Consider the following 15,809-nt stretch of genomic DNA (forward strand, 5'->3'; position numbering starts at 1 on the left):
ATAAAATAATTGAGGATAAAACATAATAAAGCCCAAAGGCATTTTTCCATTTGGGGTCCTGAGAAAATACATTTCTTAAAAGTCAACACAGACATCACCATCTTCCCATGATTCCTGGTGAAGGTGTAAAGAGGACTGAAGATAGACCATCCCCTCATCTCTCATGATTCCTGGTGAAGGTGTAAAGAGGACTGAAGACAGACCATCCCCTCATCTCTCATGATTCCTGGTGAAGGTGTAAAGAGGACTGAAGACAGACCATCCCCTCATCTCCCATGATTCCTGGTGAAGGTGTAAAGAGGACTGAAGACAGACCATCCCCTCATCTCTCATGATTCCTGGTGAAGGTGTAAAGAGGACTGAAGACAGACCATCCCATCTCTCATCTCTCATGATTCCTGGTGAAGGTGTAAAGAGGACTGAAGACAGACCATCCCCTCATCTCCCATGATTCCTGGTGAAGGTGTAAAGAGGACTGAAGACAGACCATCCCCCTCATCTCTCATGATTCCTGGTGAAGGTGTAAAGAGGACTGAAGACAGACAGACCATCCCCTCATCTCTCATGATTCCTGGTGAAGGTGTAAAGAGGACTGAAGACAGACCATCCCCTCATCTCTCATGATTCCTGGTGAAGGTGTAAAGAGGACTGAAGACAGACCATCCCCTCATCTCTCATGATTCCTGGTGAAGGTGTAAAGAGGACTGAAGACAGACCATCCCCTCATCTCTCATGATTCCTGGTGAAGGTGTAAAGAGGACTGAAGACAGACCATCCCCTCATCTCTCATGATTCCTGGTGAAGGTGTAAAGAGGACTGAAGACAGACCATCCCCTCATCTCATGATTCCTGGTGAAGGTGTAAAGAGGACTGAAGACAGACCATCCCCCTCATCTCTCATGATTCCTGGTGAAGGTGTAAAGAGGACTGAAGACAGACCATCCCCTCATCTCTCATGATTCCTGATTCCTGTGAAGGTGTAAAGAGGACTGAAGACAGACCATCCCCTCATCTCTCATGATTCCTGGTGAAGGTGTAAAGAGGACTGAAGACAGACCATCCCCCCCATCTCTCATGATTCCTGGTGAAGGTGTAAAGAGGACTGAAGACAGACCATCCCCCTCATCTCTCATGATTCCTGGTGAAGGTGTAAAGAGGACTGAAGACAGACCATCCCCCTCATCTCTCATGATTCCTGGTGAAGGTGTAAAGAGGACTGAAGACAGACCATCCCCTCATCTCCCATGATTCCTGGTGAAGGTGTAAAGAGGACTGAAGACAGACCATCCCCCTCATCTCTCATGATTCCTGGTGAAGGTGTAAAGAGGACTGAAGACAGACCATCCCCCTCATCTCTCATGATTCCTGGTGAAGGTGTAATCTCTCATGATTCCTGGACTGAAGACAGACCATCCCCTCATCTCTCATGATTCCTGGTGAAGGTGTAAAGAGGACTGAAGACAGACCATCCCCCTCATCTCTCATGATTCCTGGTGAAGGTGTAAAGAGGACTGAAGACAGACCATCCCCCCATCTCTCATGATTCCTGGTGAAGGTGTAAAGAGGACTGAAGACAGACCATCCCCTCATCTCTCATGATTCCTGGTGAAGGTGTAAAGAGGACTGAAGACAGACCATCCCCTCATCTCTCATGATTCCTGGTGAAGGTGTAAAGAGGACTGAAGACAGACCATCCCCCTCATCTCTCATGATTCCTGGTGAAGGTGTAAAGAGGACTGAAGACAGACCATCCCCTCATCTCCCATGATTCCTGATTCCTGGTGAAGGTGTAAAGAGGACTGAAGACAGACCATCCCCCTCATCTCTCATGATTCCTGAGACCATCCCCTCATCTCTCATGATTCCTGGTGAAGGTGTAAAGAGACAGACTGAAGACAGACCATCCCCCTCATCTCATGATTCCTGGTGAAGGTGTAAAGAGGACTGAAGACAGACCATCCCCTCATCTCATGATTCCTGGTGAAGGTGTAAAGAGGACTGAAGACAGACCATCCCCTCATCTCTCATGATTCCTGGTGAAGGTGTAAAGAGGACTGAAGACAGACCATCCCCCTCATCTCATGATTCCTGGTGAAGGTGTAAAGAGGACTGAAGACAGACCATCCCCCTCATCTCATGATTCCTGGTGAAGGTGTAAAGAGGACTGAAGACAGACCATCCCCTCATCTCATGATTCCTGGTGAAGGTGTAAAGAAGACTGAAGACAGACCATCCCCCTCATCTCATGATTCCTGGTGATGATTCCTGGTGAAGGTGTAAAGAGGACTGAAGACAGACCATCCCCTCATCTCTCATGATTCCTGGTGAAGGTGTAAAGCAGACTGAAGACAGACCATCCCCCTCATCTCATGATTCCTGGTGAAGGTGTAAAGAGGACTGAAGACAGACCATCCCCTCATCTCCCATGATTCCTGGTGAAGGTGTAAAGAGGACTGAAGACAGACCATCCCCCTCATCTCTCATGATTCCTGTTGAAGGTGTAAAGCAGACTGAAGACAGACCATCCCCCTCATCTCATGATTCCTGGTGAAGGTGTAAAGAGGACTGAAGACAGACCATCCCCTCATCTCATGATTCCTGGTGAAGGTGTAAAGCAGACTGAAGACAGACCATCCCCCTCATCTCATGATTCCTGGTGAAGGTGTAAAGAGGACTGAAGACAGACCATCCCCTCATCTCTGATTCCTGGTGAAGGTGAAAGAGGACTTCCTGATTCCTGGTGAAGGTGTAAAGCAGACTGAAGACAGACCATCCCCCTCATCTCATGATTCCTGGTGAAGGTGTAAAGAGGACTGAAGACAGACCATCCCCTCATCTCATGATTCCTGGTGAAGGTGTAAAGAGGACTGAAGACAGACCATCCCCTCATCTCATGATTCCTGGTGAAGGTGTAAAGCAGACTGAAGACAGACCATCCCCCTCATCTCATGATTCCTGGTGAAGGTCCCCCTCATCTCATGATTCCTGGTGAAAAGAGGACTGAAGACAGACCATCCCCCTCATCTCATGATTCCTGGTGAAGGTGTAAAGAGGACTGAAGACAGACCATCCCCTCATCTCATGATTCCTGGTGAAGGTGTAAAGCAGACTGAAGACAGACCATCCCCCTCATCTCATGATTCCTGGTGAAGGTGTAAAGAGGACTGAAGACAGACCATCCCCTCATCTCATGATTCCTGGTGAAGGTGTAAAGAGGACTGAAGACAGACAGATGATTCCATCCCCATCATCTCATGATTCCTGGTGAAGGTGTAAAGCAGACTGAAGACAGACCATCCCCCTCATCTCATGATTCCTGGTGAAGGTGTAAAGAGGACTGAAGACAGACCATCCCCTCATCTCATGATTCCTGGTGAAGGTGTAAAGAGGACTGAAGACAGACCATCCCCCTCATCTCATGATTCCTGGTGAAGGTGTAAAGCAGACTGAAGACAGACCATCCCCCTCATCTCATGATTCCTGGTGAAGGTGTAAAGAGGACTGAAGACAGACCATCCCCTCATCTCATGATTCCTGGTGAAGGTGTAAAGAGGACTGAAGACAGACCATCCCCTCATCTCTCATGATTCCTGGTGAAGGTGTAAAGCAGACTGAAGACAGACCATCCCCCTCATCTCATGATTCCTGGTGAAGGTGTAAAGAGGACTGAAGACAGACCATGATTCCTGGTGAAGGTGTAAAGAGGACTGAAGACAGACCATCCCCCTCATCTCTCATGATTCCTGGTGAAGGTGTAAAGCAGACTGAAGACAGACCATCCCCTCATCTCATGATTCCTGGTGAAGGTGTAAAGCAGACTGAAGACAGACCATCCCCCTCATCTCCCATGATTCCTGGTGAAGGTGTAAAGAGGACTGAAGACAGACCATCCCCCTCATCTCTCATGATTCCTGGTGAAGGTGTAAAGCAGACTGAAGACAGACCATCCCCCTCATCTCTCATGATTCCTGGTGAAGGTGTAAAGCAGACTGAAGACAGACCATCCCCCTCATCTCTCATGATTCCTGGTGAAGGTGTAAAGCAGACTGAAGACAGACAATCCCCTCATCTCCCATGATTCCTGGTGAAGGTGTAAAGCAGACTGAAGACAGACCATCCCCTCATCTCCCATGATTCCTGGTGAAGGTGTAAAGCAGACTGAAGACAGACCATCCCCTCATCTCCCATGATTCCTGGTGAAGGTGTAAAGCAGACTGAAGACAGACCATCCCCTCATCTCCCATGATTCCTGGTGAAGGTGTAAAGCAGACTGAAGACAGACCATCCCCTCATCTCCCATGATTCCTGGTGAAGGTGTAAAGCAGACTGAAGACAGACCATCCCCCTCATCTCATGATTCCTGGTGAAGGTGTAAAGCAGACTGAAGACAGACCATCCCCCTCATCTCATGATTCCTGGTGAAGGTGTAAAGCAGACTGAAGACAGACCATCCCCCTCATCTCTCAGTTCTCTCTAATCATCCTTATATGACAGGTTCTTCTTTCAATAGGCTGTGACTGTTTTCACCTACTCTGGGTCTACCTACCAAACAATTACCACAGGTTGAAGCTATAAGTAGGCCAAGTACGCAAGTTGTTCCTTTTATTTCTCCTGAAGCTTGATGTTTTTGACTCAGCAGCACCTTAAAAACAAACTCTGGAGCGTGAGTGCTTTGTTTTCCACTGACTGTATTTGTTTTGCATGGTTGAGATTGTAACCATATGCCAAGTGATTGTGAGGTAATGATGTAGCCTAACTTTTCCATTGGGTGTGTACCCACTAGTGCAGAGCAGCCCAGGCCCTGTATCTGTGTCGCAAATGGCACCCTATTGCCTTTATAGTGCACTACTTTTGACTAGGGCCCATAAGGCTCTGGTCAAAAATAGTGCACTATATAAGGAATATGGTGACATTTGAGACACACCTCTATAATACAGGCCTCTAAAGTTCTACTTAGTTAACCACCCCTCCCCTTTGCTCTCCTACCCGGCTGCCCCAACCCCCATTGCCACTGCAGCTCAGTGAGTTTTGGCTGCAGGTTGGCTTTTATTGGGGTGACTCATGTACTAGAGGCAGCTCTGCAGGGAAGTCACTACAAAGTCATACAATCAGATGTGAAACCTACACCTAACCTTAAGCAAACTGATAACCTTATGCCTAACCTTAAAATAAGACCAAAAAAAGGAACAACAACAACAAATCCAAACATTTTTTATATTGTCACTGGCCCATCTAGTGGAAATCACTCAGCTAAGCCTCCAAGATAAGATTCATCCCAAAATACGTCAACCTGAGTTTTGGCTCACACTACATAGTGTAGCACTGTACCATTTTCTTTTTTTTACACACGTTTCCTTTCTGAAACACGCCGTGCATGTGTTTGTGTGGGTATGGTCTAGGTATGTGTCAAGTGTAGTCTAGGGATTTTCCAAAGTAGTTTTAAACTAAAAGTGACACAGTTTTGCTCAATGGAACCATTAAAGCCAACTGCGTGTATATGCTCTTACCTCAAAAAACAAGTCTGCTGTTTTTCCAAGGAGACGTTTACACACTTGCAGATGTAGACTCTGAGAGGTTGAACTGTGTCCACTGTATCCCCCAGAAGTTTGGTGGCCATCCTCATCCCACACCTGGAGGGGCTGCCTTCTGCAGACAGTGTTCCACGCCTCCTCACCGATCCTCCCTGTGGGTAACGTCCTGATGATAGCCCTGGTTCCTGTACACATCGACTTCTTCACCCTCTGGTTTTCCCTTAAAAACCTACGGACTAGGACCGTCGAACACTCTTGCATATTATATGAAAAGTTATCCTCAGTCTTGTCTGAGGCCATCTTTAAAGCCGTGGGGCTTTCGGAAGGGCTAGCGGGAAGGAGTGCCAATGTAGAGCACATTTTAGTTTCGGCTTTTCCCCCTGGGCTGATGTGGCCATCTCTGAGTCTATGGACAGAGCTGGTGTTGGTGACTGTTGATGATGTCACCTCCTCCACCAGACAGAAGGCAAAGCTGCCCGTAGTGACTCCTGTGGAAGATGGCGCTGAGGACATTGAGAATTCTGAGCCTGACACCTTGCCCCCTATAGCCTCCTTGCCTCTATCATAACCTAAGGAGGTACCAGGGTAGAGCAAGCCCTGTAACCAGTTCTTGTTACTGCCCCCACCTGATAGTGTCATTGCATTACACAGAGGAGACAACTCCTCTGACTCCAACTCCATGACACTCCGGCATACATCTGTGTCGTGATGCACTACAGTACCTTCAATGCTCTGTGTATCATATCCTGTTTTATCAGCTGTGTACGTCTGAGGTGAAATCCCTGCTCTCTGGACTGCAGTGTTACTGTCAGGGTCCTGGCAAACGTCTGTGATCTGACTGCAGCACAGTACACAAGGCCCAAGGCCCTTCCTGCAGCTTGCGTTACAGCAGCAACCCGAAGGTTTACTGGCAGGCACAGTCACACACTCTCTCTGCCTCCATCCAGCATCCAGAGACTCCATTGCACGGCAGCCATTGCTGGAGTGTTTATCCGGTGGTGGTGGCGGTGCATCTGTGTTATCAGACTGGAGTTGAACTTTAACTCTCTGCTGGTCCCCATGTGAGCCCCTGGGCCTCACAGTCCCATGATCTATCTCCTTGGCACATGTCTCTGTCCCGTCTGTGTTGCTGGTAGAGAATTCCTCCATCTTGCTGGCCGGCCTGCCTGTCTGTGTCTTCCTCCTGGTCGGTATTTAGAGATGTCAGAGCATCTAGAAACAGAGGTGGGTGCAGGTGGAGTCCACAACAGCTGTGAAAGCCAGGAAAGTGAAAGTATTTTGTCAATGCTGCATGTTGTTAAGGAGATGTGTCCCTCTGTGCACACTTAGAGATTAACTTTGCTGCTGTGCCAGCCAGGCAGGCACACCCCTCGTAAATCTGCAGGAGACAGCAGGAAAACTCAAGTTAGATATAAAATGGCACTGAATACAATGCACCAAGGGAAGTGACTATAATTTGATGATTCAAGGCAGATATACCATACAATCAGGCTTTCCTTCCCTTCCCTGCCTATGGCCAAACAAAGCGAGACAACATTATTAAGACCATATTATGGGGTAACTGTAACAGAGCTCTGTGCAGTGACCTACTGTACATGCATTAAAGCTCCTAAAGTGGTGAATGAAAAATGGTTAATAGAATATTGTACCCCATTCTCTTCTGCTACAGTAGCCTATCAAAAACCCTGCATTATCAAAGGTTTGTTTGCATGGGATTATCACATGAAAACCCTATTAGAATAATCAAAAAGTCACAAGACTAAAACTTCTCAAATGTTTCAGCCTGTGCTCTTGTTGAATGATTAGGTTTTCCTTACCTTAGTGTGGTTGACTTGTGTCTCTCCAGTTTCATTTCCAGCAGTCCAGATGCGTCCCAGTTCCTTCTCTATTCTTGGTATTATAGGGGGGCTGTGAGGAGAGGAAAAGAGAGGAATCAGGGGAGTGGGAAAAAGGGAGTCACAGAAACAAGGATTTCACCGGGCAGGGCTTTCGGGACAGAACTTGGCAGGAGCTTTTTTCCTTTTTTATTCTCACAGCTAACTGGGTTGTTTTGCAATCACACTGGACAGGACCTAATGCTAATACCTTCACAGCGTTTAAAGTGGCAGTCACTTAAATAGACTTGCTTTTATACTCCCATCTATTCAATATGAACTTTGTACCATCAGGTCAATATGGGTGTACAATCAATCATGAGCTGCTTGCTCATTCAGAAAGTAAACACACAAAATAGGGTAAGGTTTGGATTTGGTTAATGCAACACGTGCCTACTTTGCAATTACCTTACTTTCCTATTTTAGCAGATTAGATTTGAGCAGCTTTCTAAAGGTATTAAATAGTGCCTCTTTGATTTTGAAGAACATGACATTTGATTGGTACAAATGTCTTAACTTATCATAACAAAAACATATGAAACCAGAGGTTTGAAAACATTCCGTCTCTGATGAAACAACTGGATGACTGTTTCTGTGTTCTTGTAACCAACTCAGTATAATAGCGCCTCCAGCTGGAATGGAATCGTCATTACATGTGAAATGGTTTGATTCCTCCTGCATACCGTAGAATTCGCGGAAGAAAGAAATGTCTTTCAAACCGACTGGGGTCACGTTTTGCACGAATTATATGAAGACAACATCAATATTGGTGGATTTGTATCGGATAACTGACAGGTAATCCAAAAGAAATGGAGCTAGGAATATTTTCCTAATAAATTCATTTTTTTAACGCGTTTGTAGCAGGCTAATGCTACCAACTAGCTAGTAGCATTTACTTTGATAGTGAATACAGCTAGCTGTACTTATCGCGTCAATGATTTGATAAATTATTCGGGGTTTCACTCGTAAAATTATATACTATGATTACTTGGATTAGTCTGAATATGGGACAGACCTGTCCATAATAATTTTTGTTCAACCAAATGTAAATTAGCTGCAGATGCGTCGTTTTTGTCAAGGATAGGGGGACAGCTTCTGTGCATGCGCGGTTCTGTGGCATTTTTGTGGCATTTGTATTTATAAAGTATTCCAGAGTTTTGGAAGAGTATACCCATATATCTCTAGTAATTTTATAGTTTGCCAAATGTAATATGGTCCCGTGTGGCTATACGAAAATAACCATATTATACATCCATTAGAAAACTCACTACTGTAAGCCGGAACCTGCTAAATGACTCACGGTAAATTGTAAAATGTAACTTCTTAATTCATTTTTTTTTTAATGATAACATTTCAAGGGGAATTACGTTTTATTCCAATGATGAAATTCCCTCCATTGTTTTGCCACTACCACCTAGCTAGTGATCTTTGCTCCTCTCCTGTAAGATGGAGCCAATACCCACATTTTTCTGTTTCTATCATGTTGTAGCCTATAAATCCACGACTTGCTGAGAAGAACCACCATCCTTCACAATGTTCCTCACCATGGCCCTGCTGAGGAAAGGCATCTCTGGGAAGCAGTGGATCGGGAAGTACCGCCGGCCACGTGCCATCACCTGGCAGATGAAACGCAACATGCTGGTGCACCTGGAACGTGAGGCAGAGAATGAGTATTGGATCTCCAGACCATACATGACCCCAGAGCAGGAGAGAGGACATGCCGCTGAGCGCCGAGCACAGAACTGGCTCAAAATTAAGGAGACCAAGTTTCAAAAGTTTCCAGAACATAAATATGTTGCGGATCATCTAAGTCACCTCAACACAACCAAGACATGGTCCAGTTAATAACGAGGAATATTGACTTTGTGTGGGGGGGTGGAGAGAGGGCATGCATGTTGACTCCGGTGTGAAATGTATGTAATGTATATGAACTATGGAGTGTTGGAAATTCTCTATAAAGCCAGTTCTGATTTAAAAACCACCTGTTCTTGGCTTCATAATACATTTAAAATGTTCTTGTGCATACATCAGTGGGTTTCAAACCTCTCCTTTGGTACCCCCAGATGTTTCACAATTATGTTGTAGGCCTGAACTAGTGTAAAGGATGCCATGCTGCTTGCTTAGCATGCTTCCTCTTAGCATGCTTCCACTTCCTCTTGATTCAGCTCAAACCCAACACCTCTGCCTCACAAACATGTGTCTGCCCTCCTGAAGCATCTTACCCATTCGTGCCACCGCAAAGCTAGCTTTGGGCAGCGCAAGTGGAGACACTTCAGGCTGAGGAGTGTTTCCAGCTGCTACACTAGCTCATATGATTCACCTATTAAAGGTCTTGATGATCAGTTGACAAGTTGAATCAGGTGTGCAAGCTCTGGAGTAGTTCAAGTAGCCTACATGGAACGGCTTTCTGTCCCGATGAGAGGTCTGAGAACCACTGGCGTACTTGACGATGATCTTTCAGAATGTATTTAAACAGTTTAGGATGCAAATAGACCCACAAATTGTACAAAAGATGGCTCATTTCACTCTCAAAGGTGCAGGGTACCCACAGTGACTATTAAAACCTTCCCCAAACAGAGACCATGTATTGATGGCAGCCTTCCTGCAAAACTTAAAGCGCGAACCACTGCTTTTAATCATGGCAAGGCGACCGGAAACATGACCGAATACAAAGTGTAGCTATTCCCTCCAAGGCAATCAAACAAGCTAAGAGTCAGTATAGCGTCAGTATAGACACAAAGTAGAGTCGCAATTCAACGGCTCAGACAGAAGACATATGTGGCAGGGTCTACAGTCAATCACGGATTACCAAAAGAAAACCAGCCCCGTCGTTGACGCCGATGTCTTGCTCCCAGAGAAAGTAAACAACTTCTTTGCTAGTTTTGAGGACAATACAGTGCCACTGACATGGCCCGCTACCAAAACCTGTGGGCTCTCCTTCACCGCAGCCAAAGTGAGTAAAACATTTAAACGTGTTAACCCTTGCAAGGCTGCTGGCCCAGATGGCATCCCTAGCCGCATCCTCAGAGCATGCGCAGACCAACTGGCTGGTGTGTTTTGGACACATTCAATCAATCCCTATCCAAGTCTGCTGTTCCCACATGCTTCAAGAGGGCCACCATTGTTCCTGTTCCCAAAAAAGCTAAGGTAACTCAACTATTGCCCCGTAGCACACACTTCTGTCATCATGAAGTTCTTTGAGAGACTAGTCAAGGATCATATCACCTCCACCCTACCTGACACCCTAGACCCACTCCAATTTGCTTACCGCCCCAATAGGTCCACAGATGATGTAATCACACTGCACTCTGCCCTAACCCATTTTGACAAGAGGAATACCTATGTAAGAATGCTGTTCATCGATTACAGGTCAGCAATTTAACACTATAGTACCCTCCAAACCCGTCATTAAGCTCGAGACCCTAGGTCTCAACCCCGACCTGTGCAACTGGGTCCTGGACTTTCTGATGTGCCGCCCCCGGGTGGTGAGGGTAGGAAACAACATCTCCACCCCGCTGATCCTCAACACTGGGGCCTCGCAAGGGTGCGTTCTCAGCCCTCTCCTGTTACTCCCTGTTCACCCATGACTGCGTGGCCATGTGTAACGGATGTGAAATGGCTAGCTTAGTTAGCGGTGTGCGCTAAATAGCGTTTCAATCGGTGACGTCACTTGCTCTGAGACCTTGAAGTAGTAGTTCCCCTTGCTCTGCAGGGGCCGCGGCTTTTGTGGAGCGATGGGTAATGACGCTTCGAGGGTGACTGTTGTTGATGTGTGCAGAAGGTCCCTGGTTCGCGCCCGGGTATGGGCGAGGGGACGGTTTTAAAATTATACTGTTACACATGCACGCCTCCAACTCAATCATCAAGTTTGCAGACGACACTACAGTGGTAGGCTTGATTCCCAACAACGACTAGATGTCTACAGGGAGGAGGTGAGGGCCCTCGGGAGTGTGGTGTCAGAAGGTCAGTACAGGTGCATCAAAGCTGGGACCGAGAGACTGAAAAACAGTTTCTATCTCAAGGCCATCAGATTGTTAAACAGCCATCACTAAGATTGAGTGACTGCTGCCAACATACTAACTCAAATCTCTAGCCACTTTAATCATAAAAAATTGGATGTGATACATGTATCACTGTAAACAATGGCACTTTATATAATGTTTACATAACCTAGACTACTCATCTCATATGTATATACTGTACTCTTTACCATCTACTGCATTTTGCCTATGCCGTTCGGCCATCGCTCATCAATATATTTACATGTACATATTCTTATTCATTCCTTTACACTTGTGTGTATAAGGTAGTTGTGAAATTGTGAGATTACTTGTGAGATATTACTGCACAGTCGGAACTAGAAGCACAAGCATTTTACTACACATCTGCTAACCATGTGTACGTGACCAATAACATTTGATTTGTTTCCCAAACTCGGGTCCTGGGGCCCTGTTACACTTCTTTTATGTTTGCTTGAGCAATACACAGCTAATTCAAATAACCAACATTAAGATTTGGTTATTTGAATCATCTGTGTAGTGCTAGGTCATAAACCAAAATGTGTACCTGAGGGTCAGGAACGAGTTTGGGAAACTCCTTTTCTAGTGGATGTATAATATGGTTCTTTCAGGATGGTATACCATATATCAGTGGTTCTCAAACCTCTCCTCAGGGATCCCCAGACGTTTCACAATTTTGCTGTAGCCCTGAATTGGCCCAACTAACTTGCCTAGTCAAGAGTTTGATAATGACTTAAGAAGTAGAATTAGGTGCGCTAGCTCCGGAATAGATCAAATACATAGAACGACTGGGGGTCCCCGAGGAGAGGGTTCAGAATCACTGCCATATATCACCGGCAGATGGCACTCGGAGTTTGAATGAAGAACCACAAAAGCCCGTGGACCACAAGACAGGCGCGCCGCTGCGCTCAAACAAGCGCGGAGGATAATTCCCTATGCGCGTCCTGACGTGCTGTTGGCGCTTGCTAGACAGGGGAAGCGCAGCCAGCGACTGGGAGAAGTCTTTGTAGCAGTAGCAGCTATAGACGAGCTCTTTATCTAAAGCTCACTCACTCCGTACAGATAAAAGGGACCATGAAGACAGACGTCTGGAGTTATAGTTTTGCTGACAGCATACAGCCCCACCGACAGCTTCCACACACGGACGACTGAATGACGAACCAGGATGGCCGGAGGAAGGAGAGGACTTGTAGCCCCTCAAAACACTTTTTTAGAAAATATTGTCAGACGATCTAACGGTAAGGATCATGCTCCAATGAGATGTGTAATGCCTATGATAATTATCTTGAGGATGGAGTATCCCTAGAAAAAACTTTTCTGTTGGGGTTTTAAATATTTGTCATGTAAAAAAGCATACGAATGGCTAGGATCGAGGAACTGCGCGATTTCTTCCTCAACGTCGTCGTGACTTGGAATAACCATAACACAAATGGAAACATTTTCCATGTCCTTTCCAAATATCTATGCTTAATAAAAGTTGTATGGTAGTTTATGAACTTATCAAATGGGATACAATTACTAGGCTATTTGTCAGGCACACCTCTTTTTTTAGTCAGGCTTGGGCACATCCCTTCCCCAGAAAGGCGCTTCTTATTTTATCCGAAGTGCAACCTTACTACCATGGAATCAGCAGCAACGCACAATTTTGGAAATGATGCAGCCTAAAAATAGCCTAGGCTATTTCTCCGTAATCTGCCTATACAGTCAAATAAATCTTGAATAAACACATCTAAAGTTGTTTGGCCTGTCGGCTAGTTAAACTATACTATTTGCTTATCGTTTTGAGAAAATACACCCAAAATAATAGGCTCTTTGTTCTATCCTCTTTATTGGTGTGTCTTTGAGAGGATGGATATAGTCGTTGTTTTCAACATGTAGTCCAACCTATATACACAGGGCCCATACATGTTTTTTCTTCACAACAGTGGCTAGTAGCTATGGTGTATGGTCTCATTATGCACGTGATTATGCATCGATTACGCATGAAGATACTTTGTAGTGTATGTGGACACCTGCTCCTAGAACATCTCATTCAAAATTAACCCCCCCCCCCTTGCTGCTATAACAGCCTCCACTCCTCTGTGAAGGCATTCCACTAGATGTTAGAACATTGCTGCGGGGACTTGCTTCCATTCAGGCACAAAACAAAAGCATTAGTGAGGTCGGGCACTGATGTTGGCCGATTAGGCCTGGCTCACAGTCCGTGTTCCAATTCATCCCTAAGGTGTTTGATTGGGTTGAGGTCAGGGCTCTGTGCAGGCCAGCCAATTTCTTCCACACAACGATCTCAACAAACCATTTCTATATGGACTTCGCTTTGTGCTCGGGGGCATTGTCATGCTGAAACAGGAAAGGGCCTTTCCCAAACTGTTGACACAAAGTTGGAAGCAGAGGATCATCTAGAATATCATTGTATGCTGTACCGTTAAGATGGCCCTTCACTGGAACTAAGGGGCCTAGCCCGAACCATGAAAAACAGCCCCTGACCATTATTCCTCCACCAAACTTTACAGTTTGCACTATGTTTTGGGAAAAGTAGCGTTCTCCTGGCATCCGCCAAAGCCAGATTTGTCCGTTGGATTGCCAGATGGTGAAGCGTGATTCATTACTTTAGAGATTGCGTTTCCAGAGTCTAATGGCGGCGAGCTTTAAACCTCTGCAGCCGATGCTTGACATTGCACATGGAGATCTTTAGGATTGTGTGCGGTTGCTCGGCCATGGAAACCCATTTCATGAAGCTCCCGACGAACTGTTCTTGTGCTGACGTTGCTTGGGACTCGGTAATGAATGTTGAAACCAAGGATTTTTTTTTAAACATACGATTTTTACACGCTACGTGCGTCAGCACTCAGCGGTCCCATCCGTTGAGCTTGTGTGGCCTACCACTTCGCGGCTGAGCCGTTGTTGCTCATAGACGTTTCCACTTAACGATAACAGCACTTACTGTGGGCAGCTCTAGCAGGGCAGAAATGTGATGAACTGACTTGTTGGAAAGGTGACATCCTATGACTGTGCAATGTTGAAAGTCACTGTCTATGGCGTTTGCATGGCTGTGTGGTTGATTTTATACACCTGTCAGCCACGGGTGTGGCAGAAACAGCCGAATCCGCTTATTTGAAGGGGTGTCCACATACTTTTGCCTATATAGTGTATTTTTATGCGAGACGTGAAATCTCTTAATCAACTTAATAGCATAGATTCCTCCTTACTTCTCCACTAATACATATTGATTCAAATACTTATTTCAATATAAGTAAATGTTATTTGCCACCACAATTCCATGAAAAAGGAAGAATAGATGTTTAATTTAGCCTTGTTTGTCTTAATCTACAAATGCTGTTTGGACTAACTGTTCACTGAAAGTTGTCTTAACTGCATGGTCAATCAATTCTGCCAAACTAACAAAACAAAGTACATAGTTATTGGTAGCCTACCAAATTTATGAAAGAAACACAAATTAGTAGGACAGGTGTAGGTGGGATGGAAGGAGACATCCATATCCAATGAGGCAGCAAGGTGGGGCCAGGTGGGCAGGCTACATTACCCATGTGCAATTGCACCAGGCCTACATGTTTGAGGCACACCCCAATTTTGGGGACACCCCTCTCATTCATGAGCATCCCTCCTTGGACAATCAACTACACCTTTGCTTTTGTAAGAATGACCTTATTTAATACCAAAATAAACTAATTGAATGGCACAGTCCTCAATCCATTCAAGGTTTCTCCTCGTCAATTCAACATTTTCAGAAAATACTTTTGTCAGCCATTGTTGCCCAACTGTAGTCTATTGGGGCCCCACTGTCTGTTTAGTGATGTATAGTGGTAACCAATGAGTAGAAGCACCAACCAGGGTTGTGTTTATTAGGGAAGCATTACAGTTTGTGTAACTCTAGGTGTACAAGTCCATTTTCTCCTGTTTGGTTCCTTAATGAACAGGACCCTGGGTGAAGCACGGCAACCATTATACACCAAGCTACTCCACACACCAGTCATAGCAGGGCAGGGCAGAAGGAGACACGTGGCATGGATTAGAGTGGACTCATTGATCCAAGTTCAGGAGGAAGAGTGAACAAGGGCATTAGTATGATGCATTGAGACCGGGCCATAACCCAAGTTGTGTAGCTAGTTCATTGTGATTTTGCAAAGTCACACAACTACTCCTTTTAGTTCAAGAGCTCGAAGAACGTGTGTAACTCAATATGTTGATGTGTGAAATGTTGGTTGTGGAAAAAGCATTACAAAAATCACTCAAATGAAACGTACCAGTTTGTTTGAAATAAGTTTGTCACTGTTACTTTAACCATTTTTCTTTTCAACTTTTCAGTATGGACATTATCACATAGACAGACAGGTATAAACCCAACCCATGTTTTGTAGTGCTGC

The 15,809-nt window shown here is 45.4% G+C and overlaps 3 protein-coding genes across 8 annotated transcripts in view; 2 read left to right on the forward strand and 1 right to left on the reverse strand.

Annotated features, from left to right (window-relative positions):
* LOC135511161 (1-phosphatidylinositol 4,5-bisphosphate phosphodiesterase epsilon-1-like) overlaps nt 1-7,611 on the reverse strand; it is a 42,569-nt gene extending 34,958 nt beyond the window's left edge. For 5 of the 6 annotated variants that reach the window (XM_064932757.1, XM_064932756.1, XM_064932755.1 and 2 more), the window contains exons 1-2: nt 7,349-7,611; nt 5,508-6,909 (exon numbers count right to left, since the gene is read on the reverse strand). In XM_064932757.1, the coding sequence (XP_064788829.1) occupies nt 5,508-6,680 (1,173 nt within the window). In that variant the 5' untranslated portion in view covers nt 6,681-6,909; nt 7,349-7,611. The remainder of the gene's footprint in view (nt 1-5,507; nt 6,910-7,348) is intronic. The other variant, XM_064932753.1, reaches the window with a different exon arrangement.
* Nucleotides 7,612-8,074: 463 nt separating this feature from the next.
* LOC135510053 (large ribosomal subunit protein mL63-like) lies at nt 8,075-9,383 on the forward strand. Its single transcript, XM_064930853.1, has 2 exons — nt 8,075-8,200; nt 8,895-9,383. The coding sequence occupies exon 2, from the start codon at nt 8,939-8,941 to the stop codon at nt 9,248-9,250; it is 312 nt and encodes a 103-aa protein (XP_064786925.1). The 5' UTR covers nt 8,075-8,200; nt 8,895-8,938; the 3' UTR covers nt 9,251-9,383.
* Nucleotides 9,384-12,589: 3,206 nt separating this feature from the next.
* The window catches only part of LOC135510054 (potassium voltage-gated channel subfamily H member 1-like), an 89,587-nt gene continuing 86,367 nt past the window's right edge, over nt 12,590-15,809 (forward strand). Inside the window, exon 1 of the mRNA XM_064930854.1 lies at nt 12,590-12,662. Coding sequence (XP_064786926.1) covers nt 12,590-12,662 — 73 coding nt within the window. The remainder of the gene's footprint in view (nt 12,663-15,809) is intronic.

This window comes from Oncorhynchus masou, chromosome 23, assembly GCF_036934945.1.
Source record: "Oncorhynchus masou masou isolate Uvic2021 chromosome 23, UVic_Omas_1.1, whole genome shotgun sequence".
In the NCBI taxonomy this organism is placed as follows: domain Eukaryota; kingdom Metazoa; phylum Chordata; class Actinopteri; order Salmoniformes; family Salmonidae; genus Oncorhynchus; species Oncorhynchus masou.